The sequence below is a fragment of the Nicotiana tomentosiformis genome, chromosome 1, assembly GCF_000390325.3.
Source record: "Nicotiana tomentosiformis chromosome 1, ASM39032v3, whole genome shotgun sequence".
NCBI classification, from domain to species: Eukaryota; Viridiplantae; Streptophyta; class Magnoliopsida; order Solanales; family Solanaceae; genus Nicotiana; species Nicotiana tomentosiformis.
The window spans coordinates 97107350-97123813 of record NC_090812.1 but is presented as its reverse complement, the minus strand read 5'-3'; the positions used below and the strand labels follow the sequence as shown (position 1 = coordinate 97123813).

The 16464-nt window shown below is 36.9% G+C and overlaps 1 protein-coding gene and 3 non-coding genes across 10 annotated transcripts; 1 reads left to right on the top strand and 3 right to left on the bottom strand.

Annotated features, from left to right (window-relative positions):
* Window positions 1-693: 693 nt before the first annotated feature.
* LOC104099394 (metal tolerance protein 2) lies at window positions 694-10210 on the top strand. 7 transcript variants are annotated; one of them, XM_009606365.3, is made up of 12 exons: window positions 695-1186; window positions 1807-1876; window positions 2407-2504; window positions 2587-2741; window positions 3490-3605; window positions 6463-6502; window positions 8091-8175; window positions 8508-8570; window positions 8701-8815; window positions 9220-9362; window positions 9615-9706; window positions 9805-10210. In XM_009606365.3, exons 1-12 carry the CDS (start codon window positions 827-829, stop codon window positions 9965-9967), a joined length of 1500 nt encoding a protein of 499 aa, XP_009604660.1. In that variant the 5' UTR covers window positions 695-826; the 3' UTR covers window positions 9968-10210. The 7 variants fall into 7 exon arrangements, with proteins under 7 accessions (XP_018627365.1, XP_033512824.1, XP_009604660.1 ...); XM_009606366.4 differs by having other exon boundaries at window positions 6406-6502; window positions 9615-9720; window positions 9805-10093; XM_009606363.3 differs by having other exon boundaries at window positions 696-1186; window positions 6406-6502.
* A 91-nt stretch (window positions 10211-10301) lies between these two features.
* LOC117277519 (small nucleolar RNA Z155) lies at window positions 10302-10382 on the bottom strand. Its single transcript, XR_004507818.1, has one exon. It is a non-coding gene; the product is annotated as a small nucleolar RNA Z155 (small nucleolar RNA).
* A 321-nt stretch (window positions 10383-10703) lies between these two features.
* On the bottom strand, window positions 10704-10785 carry LOC117277518 (small nucleolar RNA Z155). Its single transcript, XR_004507817.1, has one exon. It is a non-coding gene; the product is annotated as a small nucleolar RNA Z155 (small nucleolar RNA).
* A 74-nt stretch (window positions 10786-10859) lies between these two features.
* On the bottom strand, window positions 10860-10955 carry LOC117277517 (small nucleolar RNA R41). The gene has a single exon (XR_004507816.1). It is a non-coding gene; the product is annotated as a small nucleolar RNA R41 (small nucleolar RNA).
* Window positions 10956-16464: the final 5509 nt, after the last annotated feature.

Below are 16464 nucleotides of genomic sequence, written 5' to 3'. Positions count from 1 at the left end.
TTTTTTTAAGGGTGTGCCAAATACAAAAATATTATTTATTATGAATGGGAGGGAGTATAAATTAGTCCTGGTCAGGGGTTAACACTATGCCTTGATTGAGTGGACTACTTTTGATCGCTTGTTGTACAAAACTTTCTATCTTTTGGACCAGCGGTTAGAAAAGATAGTAATTGTTTTACATCAAATGCTATATATCGGACTATATGAAATTCAAAATAATTATTTCACCCGTTTCAATTTATGTGACGTGTTAAAAAGAATGATCATTTTTTATAATTTTTATGTAATGATTTATAATCACACAAAATATATGTGTCTTATTTTACCTCACAAGTTTAAAAGAATTTTTTTTTTAAAATTTTGTGTCCAGTCAAATATATTCCTGAAATGAAATGGAGGGCAGTAGTTATTATACTACTATTAGTACGTAGTTGTCATTGGCAAAAGAAAACGAAGCAATCTTTGTCGTTCATGATCGGGGTTAGACTTAATAGCTTGGAAATTTTAGGACAATTTAAGTTACACTTATTAAAATTTAGCTGCAGCTTCGTGGTTTTACTTTTACATTACAAAACATGTAATTTTACATACAAACTACAAAAACAAGAAAATCAAAAAATAATTGGTGATTATACAACTTGACGGGTACTACGCGAAGTATCTGATTCTTTCTTGCACATCCAAACGATTAATTTTTAATGGCGGAAAACGGTAATTAACTATTACAACTCCATGGATAATCACTTAATCAGTTGCTTTCTTTAATCACTCTTCATCGGCGTCTCAAATCCGAGCAATTCTCCCAAATTTCATAGAACTTCTAAACATGGTAGCTAGATTCATTTCAAGCAATCTAAATCGAATACGAAAAACGTATATAGCATCAACTATTAGATACAATAACAATTTCACTCCTCTATATCTATCTCCCAATTTGCAATTCGATAATGATGATTCAGCTACAAGTATTGGGAATCGCAGCTTTATGCTTCAGAAAAGATGGCATATGGGGCATTCACATTCACATCATGACCATGACGACCTCCGCTCCGGTAAAGACGGCGAGAGGATTTTCCGGCTTGGCCTCGCTGCTGATATTGGCCTCGCCGCCAGTAAAGCTTTCACAGGTTATATATGCGGTAGCACCGCCATTATCGCTGATGCCGCCCATTCTATCTCCGATGTGGTACCTATCTACTCATAGTCTATTTGTTAGCTAGCTTTGATCTATAAAATGAACTATTTTGTTCCACTTGTATCTCTTGACCTTTTCAAAATAGAAGCGAATCCAGGATTTTAAGTCAGGTGTCCAGAAAAAAAATCTGTTTCTTGGTTTATAGAAGAAGTAAAGTGATTGTGGAGGTGGTTTTAGCGTAAATATATAATTGAAAAAGATTTTTAACTTTATTTATATAGAAAGATCAAGTGTTAGTCATATCTATCTGTTAGCTAGTGTTAATTCTCTTGACCATTTGAGAATTGAGGCGAATTCACTATTTTAAGTCAATGGCTAGAAAAAAAATCTACGAAAGAACTAAATTTGTGATGGTGGGTATGATTTTAGCATTAATATGCAATTGAAAAGGTTAACTTTTATATATAGAGTGATCAAGTTGTATGCAGCGGTCTGTCCGTATAAATACATATTTTAAACAAAATATTAATTGTGTATTTAGAAGTCGAGTTGAATCTGGTGGGTTCGGATGGACCTGCCACCTAACACTTGCATCCTCTCCCGGAGGTCAGAGTGATGTTGAAACAACTTTGTAAACATTAACGTCTAATGTTCAATTTCTGTCTTTGCAGGTTTTGAGTGGAGTGGCATTGTTGTCGTTTAAAGCTGCAAGGGTTCCCAAGGACAAAGAACATCCTTATGGTCACTCTTGATTTGTATCTACACTTTACTCTTTTGATCTTACATCACTTGGTCTTGCATGATTTTACCTTTTAATTTTCTGTTTGCATTTACTTGTGTAATAGGTGGGCGTAATAAATGCCAACCTAATTATTAAGTTACGTAAGGGCAGGGTTTGTTCCCATGGGTGATTTGGTAAAATCTAATCAATATAGAATATCATAGAGCTAACAAGGTATGAATCTATTTTTACAACTTAGTGAAAGGCAGAATGCCCTAGAAACATGCACTCCCTCCATTCATATTTTGTTTGACACACGTTTGATTGGGCGTGGAGTTTAAATATGTACATCTGACTCATATATTATATTACTAGTAGTGGGAAAAAACATTAAAGTGATGGTTGAAAAGTTAGTTTGATAGAGAACATAAGTTTATATCAATAGTTAATGAAATTGAATTCTTACTAGATTATTTATTGAAAGCTCAATGTTATCTGATCAAATCATGCTTCTGATTTTGCAACTGACTTTTTTAATTTATATGAGTAGGACATGGTAAATTTGAGACTCTTGGAGCTCTTGGAATTTCTGGTGTACTATTGGCTACTGCTGGAGGTATTGGATGGCATGCTTTAGATGTTTTGCTGGTATTGTACTACTGCTAGTATTCAATATCCCTAGGAGTCTATGTTCTCTACTGTTTTAAAATTCTTGGGACATTTGTTGCAGGGACTATGGTCTACAGCGCCTGAAGTTGTTAATCAGTCATTGAGTCATTTGGACGTGCATGAGCAACATCATAGTGGACATCACCATGGAATAGATATGGATCACCCTATTCTTGCTTTGAATGTGACTATACTCTCTATAGCTGTTAAAGAAGGGTAAGAGTCATTTTCACCTTAATCAGAAAAAAATAAAAGAAATTGTCCCCTCTTCTATCCTTTTCTGAGATTGTTAATGACTGTAGCAATCTTTATTATTTCCCTTGTTGTATGATGTGGTAGGTTAATCCTGTAAAAAAGGTATGTATGTTTATATTAGTTTACTTTTAAAAAAAAGGAAGATAAGAAGACTTCTGCCGAAATACTGACTGAGCATCACTTTCATTCTATACTAGTGCAAAAGAGTGGTGAATAACCCAACAATTGTGAGGTTTTCTCTCAAGCTTTCCGTCTAGTGATTGCTGCAAGATACTGTTGGGGGAGATCATCTCTGCCACCCTTTAGCATTAGAAAACTTACATTGGACTTTCCGATAGAACCCTGAAGTATGAAAAAGAAAGGATAATTGACTGGGTTCCTATTTGTTTTGAGCAAATATTTTCCATTGTGCTCCTATATTTAGAGAAGCTATACGCACACACGCATATATCTGCTGAGTTGTATTGTGTACAGGCGGGATCCCGAGTTTGTGAAGCAGTTTTATTATTATGAAAAACAGTTGCTTTGTAGTGATTATAAAAGCAAACAGTGAAGTCGCTATACTTCTTGTCAGATGCTCCGATAGTACTGGCTACTGAAGAATATGCGTCTACAAATTTCTTTGATTTATCTTTTGTAGGAAAACTAGTTCTTTTTCTGCGAGTTTGTTCCTCTATATGTGCTCAATCTATATAATTTTTTCTTGTAGATTATACTGGATAACAAAGAGAGCGGGGGATAAGATTGGCAGTGGACTGATGAAAGCCAATGCTTGGCATCATCGTGCTGATGCAGTATCCTCTGTCGTTGCTCTCGTAGGAGTTGGTAATGACCTTTATACTCAAATTTTACCTACTTATGGCTGGAGATAAATCTGATCTTTTAGAAAACAAGTTTCACCATTTGATTTGTCTAATTGTATCATTGAGAGTTAAATAAAGTGTGTGTATGGGATTGTCGTTAAGCATGAGATGCTAATATGTATTGTCGTGTTACTGTTAGTTTGGCCTAGCATAGTAATGAGTTTTTATAGTTGTACAATCGTTTAATTTTTTGTGTGGATACTGTGCATTATATGTTTGTAATATCTATCTTTAATAATTAGGGCATAAGTAATTTATTCCCTATCTTGCGCTTTGAAATGCAATGATATATAATCCTGACGATGTAAGAGTTTATAATAATTACTATCGTTATGGTTAATCAAGAACAGTTTATACTTTCATAGCTAGTATGCTTGATAGATTTAACTGCGTGCTGGTGGTGAAGTTTTCCCTTCGTTCTATACCAGTATGTTCATTTCTAAGAGGAATCTAGTTCATTTCTAGGAGGAATCTGGATCTAGAACTGGGGCTATTGATTCATCCCATTAACCTTGTCGGTATTTTTTCCCCTTCGTTAGTTCTTAATCGAAAAGCTTTGTTTCCTGGGGAGTGGTGCCTATGCTATTTTAAACTCTAATATTGAACTTGTACACCAATGTCAGGATACATTACTGAAAGACTAAATGATTCAGTGAATTAAAGGAAAAATAATGTAAAGAAATATAGACCCAGCTGCTAAGTCTGTCTAATCAAACATGGCTGTTTCCTATCTTCCATGATTTATGGTTACTGTATAAGCAAATGCTTAGGCTCTTTGCATTTCGTCTATTCTGGTGGATTTAGGTTTTATATATGCTGAGATTTGATCTTTTTGGTAATTTGAAAGACTTCATTATTGTAAATAGACAAGATTATGGTGGTCACCAAGGGGATGGTTTAGTGGCTGAGGCATGAGATAAATAACCTGGAGATCCCATTTGCTCCAGCTTTGGCGGGCAGGATTACCTTGTCAAGCTGTTTTTGTGGCTGGACATGCTGCCGGTTGATTAGTTGAGGTGTGCTCAAACTGGCCAGAGTACTACCAATATTAAAAGAATAAAAGAGATTATTGTTGGTAGGGTTTCCTTTGGTGTTTACAAGGATCTAGTAGGGTTTCCTCTGGTGTTTCCTCTAGTATTTTCCAAGGATCCTCAGATCATGATTCCAATTTCCAACTGAGATAAGCTCTCACTTCCTTGGAGTTTGGAATTGACTGCCATTTCATGACAACATTTTGGACCGCCTGTGGTTTGTGATACACAACAAGTTTTAGAACATAAATGTAATCTTTCTCCCCACACTCTCTTGAAGAAAGGGTAATAAACAGAAGTTGGTCGAAAGATGCAGTAGTCATGTTGCGTAGTGTTAGTATATTGTATCAGTTTGAACAACGCATATTCATTTAGTCTATCTAAAGTTGAGAGTTCCGTTTGGTATGTTAGCAACAAGACAAAGGAATAGCTGCACACTCTCATGTAGTCATGTTGAACCAGAGAATCCTCCACCATTACACAGTTACTTTTGGGGCATCAGTGCTTGATAATAGTGCTTTATGCTGAACCTTCCAGTAGGGAGGCTAGCCACTCAAAGTGTCCTCACAAACAGGGTAAGGGCTGAATTTAAGGCCTTTTTAAATCTGTCTCAAAAAATAGTCTATATCTTCTTTTGCATTTTCAGTTTGTTCCGTCAGTGAAATCTTGAACCTGGAATTTAGTAGTTAAGCCGAATGACTCAGGAGGTCACTAGTGAAGGAGGACCTAGGGGGTGCAGAGGTATGTAGGCCTACATATTGTACCAGTAGAAAAGATGGTTGCAGGATTTTCGTCCATTTCCAAGGGTAGTCATTTCACGTTAGGGTACTAATTTCCCTAAGCTTCTAGCCTTTAATATCACATTGATGATCTTATCCAGAAAGTGCAATTTTGCAGAAGAAGCCCGGATTTATCTCAGAATAACAGCTTTATCTGCAGTACTGAGTTGGTAAGGCCAAGTCCTCTCTCTTTGTGGGTAGAACATACCTCCTCCCATCTTTCTTTGGTTCCAGTGGTTTTAGGCTCATATCCAGTTGAAGGGAAAGTGTGAAATGTTTGCTTAATAGCTCTCAGACATTCTTAGGTAAGAGAAGCAGGCAGTACACATATCTGAGTATCAACAATAACGTCTTTTTGATAAGGTTTCAACAATAATGTCTTTGATATGCTATAGTGTAGCTGCATATGAAGTCTATTATTTTCCAAGCTCTTAACTCTTATTATGATCTTCTTAGTAAGCACATTACAATTACGGGAATCTAGAGCCGCCCAGATATTTCACAGGGAGATAGTCAAGCTACAAACTGACAATGTTACATAATCTGTGGCATTCTTCCTCATTTTCAGAGATATAAGTTGAGAACTCTATAGGTTACATACTAATCCAGAGAGAGTTCTCTTTTATAAGATAAAGGATCTCTCAGATGCTTAAGCTAAAATGAAACTGCAGCAGGACATGAGGATAATAAAAGGTTTAGTTTAAAGTCTGTGTGAAAAGGGAAGAAAAGACTTCCATTACCAAAGAGCTCTAGGGTAAAGTCTATGATATTTTAATGGGCACTTGAGTAATGTATTTTTTAAAAATCCAATCCAAGTCAACTATTCGAAGAATGCTTTATCTAAAAGCTTGTAGAAGTGAAACATGCCTTTGAATTGAAATTAAGTCTTAGTCAACTGAATGAGTGATTAGAAGATGTCTCGCTTTTTAAATTGAACTCTTCATGAAATTAGGTGGTTCGATCCTTGGGGTGAGGATCCTTGATCCACTTGCTGGGCTTGTTGTTGCAGGCATGATCATGAAAGCTGGACTTGAAACCGGATATCAGAGGTATGTCTTCCAATTACTGAGCTATTTAAATTTTGCATTCCTGATCATCTTCTTCTCTTTTTAAACCTGTGCAGATCTGAGATATGTTTGAAGATGGAAAGGGTATAAACTTAACCCTTCATATCTTCATTGTTGGTTGGGCACTTGAACGACAAGAAATAAAGCATGCATTCTTCACCCCTTTTGTTGGAGTAGTTTCTAAGGCAAAGGGTGGTTGTCAGGGGCGGACCTAGGTTGGTTCAAGCAGGTTCAGTTGAATCCGCTTCGTAAAAAAATTATATAATTTTTATATGTAACTTATTTTTCCAAGCACCAAAATAAAGTGAAATAATAAATGTTGAACCCACTTCAAAAACAGTGAGCCATGGTGCAATGGTTCAAGCGGGGTCATCAAAGTAGAAGGTCAAGGGATCGAGTCTTAGCTCTTACCCATTCATGTTATTTTCACAGTTTTTCCAAAAATGGGTAAATTTAAAAGACCCATGGCCCAACTTTACAATTTTAGTCTTTGGAAGATTTATTTAAGAATGGAACTGTTGAGATGAATCTTCAAAAGACCAAACACTTGTTTTTTACTTATCATTATTTGTTTTAGTTTTGCATATTTTCATAGTTCCAGAATTATTATATTAAAGAAGTTATTAATCTAGTTTATTTTAGAGTTTGTTAATTAGTAAATTTTAACGAATAAGTAGAATTTAGTATTTTGGTATCAAATAAAATTTTGTAAAATTTAATAAATTGTTAAATATAAGAAAGTAGATAAATTATCGTTAAAACTTATCTTTATATGTTTTTAAAAGGCGACCTCAGGATTTGAAAAAAAAAAAAATAGCGAGCAAAACATTTTTTGAAGGTTCTGTTATGAACCGAAACAAAGAGTAAAAGGTAAATTCTATTTGTCAAGTCTAGTATTGCTTCTACTATCAGATGCAACCGAACATTTAGTCTTTTATCTGAACCTGCTTGTATAAAATCCTGGGTCCGCCAATGGTGGTTGTTGTGGGTCGGTGTGTGATTTTTCAAGTCTCTGACTCTGCCCTCATTGGTAACTGAAATGCACGCTTTGTTGTCATAGAAAAGTAGGATTGATCTCTCCTTTGAGCTTCAGTGGGCACTAAATTGTGGAAGTGGTCGTCCTTGAGCCAAGGGTAAACTTGCATGCTTTGGACAAGTTGAAGGCTATAGTTGACCATATTAGGTTTATTTGAGGATTGGAAGTGTAATTTATGTTGATTGTTGGAAGCTGGTCTAACTTAGTTAAGACTTTTCCATAGGATGTAACGTTGATATTAGATATGCTAATGGTTATCTTTTTACATCAGGTGGTATTAATGTAATATTGATATAGATGTGCTAGTGGCTATCTTCTAACATCATGTAGTCTTAATTTATTTTTGAAATATACACTCTAGAAAGACTTCAACTCGCCATTTGCAAGTTATGGATATTCTTACCGATAAAAAAAAGTTAATGGATATTCTCCATACGTGGTCGATTGGTTTCCAAATAGTAAATAGTGTTTAAGCTTTCTTTGGAGGTTACCAGTGCTTTAACTTGACCATTGTATCGATCCATTTTTTTATAGTGTCTTGGAATTGGTTGATGCTGCTATTCCTTCACATACCCTGAAGCCTTTCAAGCGCACGATTCTACAAGTTGACGGAGTTAAGGCAAGTCATTCTCTTGCTAGGAAGTCGATTTTATTTTTGTTCCTCGACTTTCATTTATATACTACTTTATCAACTTAGTTTTGTGTCTTTTTGATGTTGATCCTGTTGACAGCAATTCCCTTCTCCCACCTACTTGATGTTGATACTGTTGTCAGAAATTCCCTTCTCCCACCTACTTGTCAGCACTTAATTATGTATGCTGATGAGATATTTGAGAAACATGGGTTGACGGTTCAGAGTACTCCACTTTGATGGCTTCACCTTGGGACACTGTTCCAGATTGTTGTTCAATTGCTTGTAGATTAAATAAACAGCTTATTTGACCTCTGCAGGGATGCAGTCACCTGAGGGGAAGGAGGGCTGGTTCATATCTCTATCTTGATGTTATTGTTGAGGTAGTTCGCAAGTCATGTCAAATAGTTAATAGGGATATTCCCCTATCATAATTTATTTACGTTGTTTATGTCCTGTATGATTATCAGATGTGTTATACAGCTTCTTAGGCAGATTTAAAATGGCATTTAGTATATGCAGGTTGACCCCTTTTCTAGTGTGAGTGCCGCACATGAAATCGGGGAAAACGTCGGCCGTGAAATCCAGCAGTTACATCCCGAAATTGCTGAAGTTTTCGTACACATAGGTACTAATGACTTTTCTCGCATCTGCAGATGTTAATGGAGGCTTCAGAATTGTTTATAGTAGTGGTTGCGAAATGCTAAACAAATACAACCTAAAAAAAGAAAAAAGAAAACGTTGTCAAAACCCGGAAAGCTGAACATGGTTGGTTAGAGTGTTTCAGCAAGTTATTTTTTCACTTTTTCTGGGTGTTCAGTGGGGGTAGTCAAGGGACCTCAAGCCACGGGCTAGGTATATATCAAGTTGTCGCAACTTCTTCCAATCCGTCATCACATTGCTTTACGCATCACTGTATCATTTATCGTCACATGCAGTCTTGTCATCCTGAAAAGATATTGTTAACATTTGCAGGGCTAACTTTCTATTTGATTGTTGTTGCTGGCTAATATTGTTGATTCCAACTTGTAGAGCCATCCACTATACACATTCCACAAACTGTTGTATTTCAACAGAAGGCTAACACAATGGGTGGCCCCCAAGACCATTCTTCAATGGAGCTTGCAGACATTGAAAATATAGTTTACAACATATTTTCTACAAACTTTTCTCAGGTATCTCTACCTTTCTAGATTTTCTTCAGTTCTTTACCCTAAAGAGAGGTTGTTGGCATTTTGCCTTCGCCCTTCATGCACTTTAGGTGTCCTAATTCACATTCTTTTGTTACAACATTTAGTAAGATGAAACAATCACCAAGATACACCTAACCTCTACCAACTTAATTTCCTTGCCCTTCCAGACCGTCCTTTACCAATGATCCCCACACTGCACATCTTGACATGGGATACTGTTCATTGATTTTACAGAAGATGATAATTGAGCGTGTAACTCCACATCTATTGCAAGGACAGATTTTACTTCAAGTTGAAGTTTCTATGCCTCCTGATCTCTTGATTAGGTACACTATTCAAGGTGCTTCACCTGGGGCATCAGATCTTTGTGTGCTTTCTTATAAGTCTCATTTATTTTACTTGGGACTGCTTGTTAACTTTCCAGGGATGCGGGAAAAGTTGCAAAAGAAGCAGAGAAATTAATCATAGAGGCAGCACCAGATATTGTTCATGTGAGCATTCAGCTACGCCTAGGGCAACCTATGCCAGAGCCTTACAAGGAATTGGTGGACAGTAGAAGTGGGAGGAAAGATCCTAATCAAATATAGTTACCTCCTGTCCGCTTGGAACACAAAATTTTGCTGCATAGGCTTTGATGAGAATCTCAATATTGGATCTTAGCTCTAATGATAATACTACACTACTCAAATCTGATCACAAATGAAACTTTTTGACATTGTTTTCCTAAATTTAGTTATTAGATGTCTTTTAGTGGTGCAACAACATTTTTGTACAAGTTATGAGGCTAAATTTTCAGTCTTCAAATGATATTATCTTGTTGTAGTGTCTCACATTCCTGGAATTTGAACAAGTCTGAATTCTACTGAATTTGAAAGTGTAGAAAAAATTAGGGTTGAAAAAATAAAGAAAAAAGAGTTGAACCATTGATCAGATAATTGTAGTCTGGATGATTTTTGGGATCGACATATTAACATTCCTGAATCGGAAATCATCACTTCAATGGTTCAAAACGTTCAAACATAATTTTTTAACACCGTTTTCTGAATTTTATTCTTTATCTTTTTCTGGTACAACAGAAGGGTAATGCTACCTTTTAGCTTTCATAAATTTGTTCTAATCTTTTCAAATGTTTCATTAGACTTTAAATTTTAGATACAATATACATAGTGCTAGCTTTTAGTTTTCAAAAAATACTTGTTCTGGTTTCTCACATTGAAATTTGAATAATTGAAACAAGTTTAAAATCCACTGAACATAAACCAAACAACTAAAAAGGTAGAATCAGAAGGAAAGAGTTTAAAAACAAAGAGAAAGGAGGTGAACCATTGATCAGATAATTGTAGTCTGGATGATTTTTGGGATCGACACATAAAACATTCCTGAATCGGATATCATCACTTCAATGGTTCAGAACAAAAGAAGTTTAAAAATCTATAAATAAAAGCAAAACGAAAGTTCAAAAGTTGGGAAGAAAATATGAGTAGGCTCAGAAGGATCCATTGGTTATGTTATTAATCACAGACGGAGAAAATCTCCTATCAGCAAATAGGTAGATTTGAGCATCATAGCCTACTCATCGATCTCCTTTTATTTCACAAACAAAAAAATCAAAGTCATATTAGTAAACGCGACTTGAAGGGAAAAAAAAACTCAAAATATCACTATCGTGCCTATGCAGAAACATTATAGAAGATGAAGGTATTCACAGGAGTGGAGAAGATAATGAAGTGGTGAATTAACGGAGTTTTAGAACGCTATATATAGGTGCTTGCCCCAATAATTAGGGTTTTATGCCTTGTTCCTATACGATTTTGTCTGACTGGGCTTTCGTAGATACGGCCCATCTTGGTTGGACAGCGGGCTACGGGTAAAAATTGTACGGGGCACCCTATTTGGTCGCTCTCATTTAATTTGTATTCACTTTTTAAATTTTTTTAACTAATACCCAAAGTTTAAACAACTTCGGACATTTTTCTCATTTTTCTTCTTCTTCGGGTTACAATGATTTTATATGATTTTTGTAAATATATTTTAAGGTAGTTTATGGTGTTTTACAGTGGTAAGCTGTTGTTGCACTTTATTTTTTTTTAATTGCTTAGGGTTTCTTCTTTATTTTTTTTTCTTAATTGCAAAATGGGTTCGTTAAATTTATTGTTGTTTTGACAAATTGATGATTGAGATTTGTTCTTGATGATATTTGAAGGTTATGTTTCATATCTGAGCTACTTGGCCTTAAGTGCATCTTGATGATATTTTTTCTTAAGTGTTAAATCGTATATTGGATTGTTAAAATTCGAAGAACAAATTTTTGTTTCTGGACAATTTGCACTTCAAGCCTATTTGGCCTTAAGTGCATGAAAACGTTGGTTGCACTTCAGACCTATTTGGTCTTAAGTGCATCTGAAGTGTAATTTTTTCACTTCAAACCTCTCTGACCTTAAGTGCATGAAAATATTTATTGCACTTCAGACCTATTTGGTGCATCTTAAGTGTAATTTTTGTACTTTACTTAATTGGCCTTAAGTGCATAAAACCATTTGCCTTATGGGCAATTATTCCATTTCAGACTTATTGACCTTAAGTGCATGAAACCATTGGTTGTACTTTAGACCTATTTGGCCTTAAGTACATTTGAAGTGCAATTGTTTCACTTCAGACCTCTCTGACCTTAAGTGCATGAAAATATTTATTGCACTTCAGATCTCTCTGACCTTAAGTGCATGAAAATATTTATTGCACTTTATACCTACTTGGCCTTAAGTGCCTCTTAAGTGCAATTTTTGCACTTTAGACTTAATTGGCCTTAAGTACATTGCACTTCATACTTATTTTTTTTTAACTTCAAATCCGATAAGTTTGGAGTTGATTGTGAAGCAAGTAGGCTTGTAAATATTTTTTTTTTGCAAAGTGGCTATAACTTTAATTTTTACCCCAAAATCGGGTATAGATGCAAAGAAAATTCTATTTGGGGACAGGATTACACCCGGAGCTCAGGTCTGGTTTTATTGAATTCATTAAATTTAATACTGATTATTTTGCATGGTCGCACGAGTATATGACATGTATCCTGATGGAAATAGTCGTGCACAAGCTGAGTTTGGATCCCAACATACCTTTGGTAAGGTGGAAGAAACGCCCTATTGCCGAGGCCAGGAATAAATTCGTCAAAGAAGAGGTAACTCGCTTGTTTAAAATCGGTTCGGTCCGAGAGGTGAGATATCTGGACTGGCTAGCCAATGTAGTAGTAGTTCCTAAGAAGAACAATAAATTTCACTTGTACGTAGACTATAAAGATCTTAATAAGGCACGCCTGAAAGACTCGTCCCCACTGCCAAATATCGATCAAATGATTGATTTCATGACCGAGGACGAATTGATGAGTTTCCTTGATGCTTATTCCGGGTACAACCAAATTAAGATAAACCCGGAAGATCAGGAAAAAACTTCATTTATAATGAATTTCGGTACATATTATTACAATGTAATGCCCTTCGGGTTAAAAAACGCTGGAGCCACTTATCAAAGGCTAGTAAATAAGATGTTTGAAAAGCAAAATAGGAAAGACCATGAAAGTTTATATAGACGATATGCTCGTTAAGTCTTTGAATGCAGGTGAGCACCTTAAGTATTTACAAGAAATATTCGACATCCTGAGGAAGCATAACATGAAACTTAATCCCGAGAAGTGCGTGTTCGGGGTCAGTTCTGGTAAGTTCCTGGGTTTCTAGCCTCACAAAGCGGAATTAAGGTAAACCCCGACAAAATTAAGGCCATAGACGATATCCCGGATCAATTGTCAAACGTAAAGGAAGTCCAAAGACTCACAGGAAGGTTAGCAGCTTTGAGCAGGTTCATTTCCTGGTTGTCGGAAAAATGTCATCGCTTCTTCATGCTGCTCAAAAAGAAAAATAATTTTGAATGGACACCGGAGTGCCAGCAGGCTTTGAGGGACCTGAAGAAGTACTTATCAAGTCATCCATTGTTCTCAAAATTGAAAAAGGGTGAAATAATTCTACTCTACCTCGTGGTTTCAGAAGTTGCGGTAAGTGCAGTTTTAGTCCGAGAGGATTAAGGTAAGCAATTTCTCATTTATTACGTTAGCAAAATTTTAACGGGAGCAGAAACTCGCTACCCACATTTGGAAAAACTAGCGTTAGCTCTCGTAGTCGCCGCTCGGAAGCTGAGGCCCTACTTTCACTGTCACCGATAGTTGTGGTGACTACTTTCCCTTTGGGAACATCCTCCATAAACCAGAGCTCTCAGGCAGATTGGCCAAAATAGGCCGTCAAAATGAGTGAGTTCGACATAGAATATAAACCAAGGACTGCAATTAAGTCACAAGTCTTGGCTGACTTCGTGGCCGATTTCAGTTCGGGACTACTTCCTCTGGCAACCGAGGAGGCAGTAATGGTGTCGGAATCGACATTGGGGGTCTGGACTTTATTTACGGATGGAGCTTCCAACATAAAAGGGTCTAGACTCGGAATAGTCTTAATCATGCCTTCGGGGGAAATCCTAAGGCAAGCCATCAGAACAATCACTTCAACTAACAATGAAGCAGAGTATGAAGCTTTGATTGCAGGGCTCGAATTGGCCCGGGAACTTGATTCCAAGGTTATCGAAATTAAATGTGACTCGCAGCTGGTGCTAAATTAGGTCTACGAGATCTTTGAAACCAAAGAAGAACGTATGGAACAATATGTGGTAAAGGTCTAGGCTCTTTTGACACAATTTTGGGAGTGGTCAATTACTCACATCCCGAGGGAGGATAACGCAAAAGCGGATGCATTAGCAAACTTAGGATCATCGACAGAGATAAATGGATCAGAATTTGGAATGGTAGTACAACTGATGAGCTCAGTCCTGGATACAGATGGTTACTACGAGCTAAATTTGAGTATCTGGTGTGGGACTGGAGAAATGAAATAATCAACTATCTCGAGCACGGGAAGTTGCCCGAAGACCCCAAAGTATCACGGGCGTTACGCGCCAAAGCTGCACGTTATAGCTTCAAGAGAGGTCAATTGTATAAAAGATCTTTCCAAGTCCCATTGGCTCGATTATTAGGAGTGTCAAAAGCTAATTATGTCATGAGAGAAGTCTACGAAGGGATATGCAACAATCACTCGAGCGCAGATTCTTTGGTGCTAAAGTTGGTACGGCCAGGATATTACTGGCCTCGCATGGAACAAGACGCCAAAGATTTCGTACGAAAATGTGTTAAGTGCCAATGCTACGCACCACTAGTACATCAACCGGTATAACCCTTACATTCGGTTCTGTCCCCATGGCCATTCATGAAATGGGGGCGGACATCGTCAGACTGCTGCCACCGGCTCCCGAAAAGGTAAGGTTTCTTTTAATTTTGACTGACTATTTTTCTAAATGGGTGGAGGCAAGTCCTTATTAGAAGATCGGAGAACGCGAAGTGGTCAATTTCCTATGGGAAAATTTAATTTACAGGTTCGGAATACCAAAAGAGATATCATGCGATAATGTGCCACAATTTATCAGTGCAAAAGTTACAAAATTTCTTGGAGATTTGAAGATAAAGAGGATCACATTTTTTCCTTATCATCCAAGCGCAAACGGGCAAGCGGAGTCAACAAACAAAGTGATTATTCAATACCTCAAGAAAAGGTTGAAAGCAACAAAGGGCAAATGACCCGAAAATTGCCCAGAGTTCTATGGGCCTACCGAACAACGACCAAGTTGAGTATAAGAGAAACTCCTTTTTCCTTCGTGTACGGTGCTGAAGCCCTAATCCTGGTGGAAGTAGGTGAACACACTTTGAGATATTTTTAGGTAGATGAAGAATCGAACAACGAAGCAATGTTAATCAACTTAGAACTGCTCGAAAAATGCAGGGACTCGGCGCATGTAAGAATGGTAGCTCAAAAGCAGAGAATGGAGCGATATTATAATCGAAGAGCCAACTTTCGTTATTTCAAAGTAGGAGACTTGGTTATGAGGAAAGTAACCCCAAATACCCAGGAGCTCAATGCGGGGAAGCTAGGTCCAACGTGGGAAGGTCCCTACCGAATTTCAGTTATCACTGGGAAAGGTTCATACGAGTTGGAGAACCATAATGGAGACAAGTTGCCTAACAACTGGAATGTGGCACACCTCAAAGGATATTATTACTGATGAACGATAATCAAGCGGAAAGTATGTGCTGCACTCTTTTTCCCTTTCGTTCAGTTTTTGTCTCAATTGGGTTTTTCTGGCAAGGTTTTTAATGAAGCATCAACGTAAAGCATACTATGAAAACAACATCAATAAGATCTTTGATAGCAAGGCAAACAAACAAGCTTCCACTTGTGGACGATTAGATAATCTTTTATTCGATAGCAAATTCCCACTAGGAAGCTAAGTTTGCTACTGAATGGAGGTTGCCCGATCGTTCACGAGCACAAACCACTAGAGGACTGTTAGGTATTCTTTCACTCGATAACATGTATTCCTAAGGGGAACTAAGGTATGTTGCTGAGTGAAGGATTATCTAGCAATTCATTAGTGGAATCTTCGAAGATACAAGACTTCCAGTGTTCCAATTCGCATTGTTCGCATTCGAACACTAGGGGGGAATGATATGAGAATACGACAACAATGACTGCCACGTCAACCGGGGATCGAAAATTCGGAAACTAAATGCATCATCGGGACCGGGGACAGCACAGCCAGCCCCGTAGAAACAAGTTGTACAAGATAGCCACAAGTAATGACAATTTCTTTTTAGCATAGCAAATGCTTATGTATTTTTTGAAAATAGAAGGAATAAAATAAAATTCTTTTGTTTTTATATTGTTTCTTGTCTGAACGATGAATAAACTTTGTTATTTGAAAGTTAAACAAGTACTTCAATTATTAGTGTCGTAATGAACATAAGACGTCCTCCTCAAGAGCACCGTAAACATAAAATGGCACTCTCTTATAAAAACCCTCACGTTAAAGGGTTGGTTCCGGAAGAATTTATACCCGGAATATAAAATGCCATCGGGGAAAAATACACTTGAAGTTGCATATGAAAAGGACGCAAAACGTAAACTTGCGCAAATACTTATAGAAACCCTCACGTAAAAGG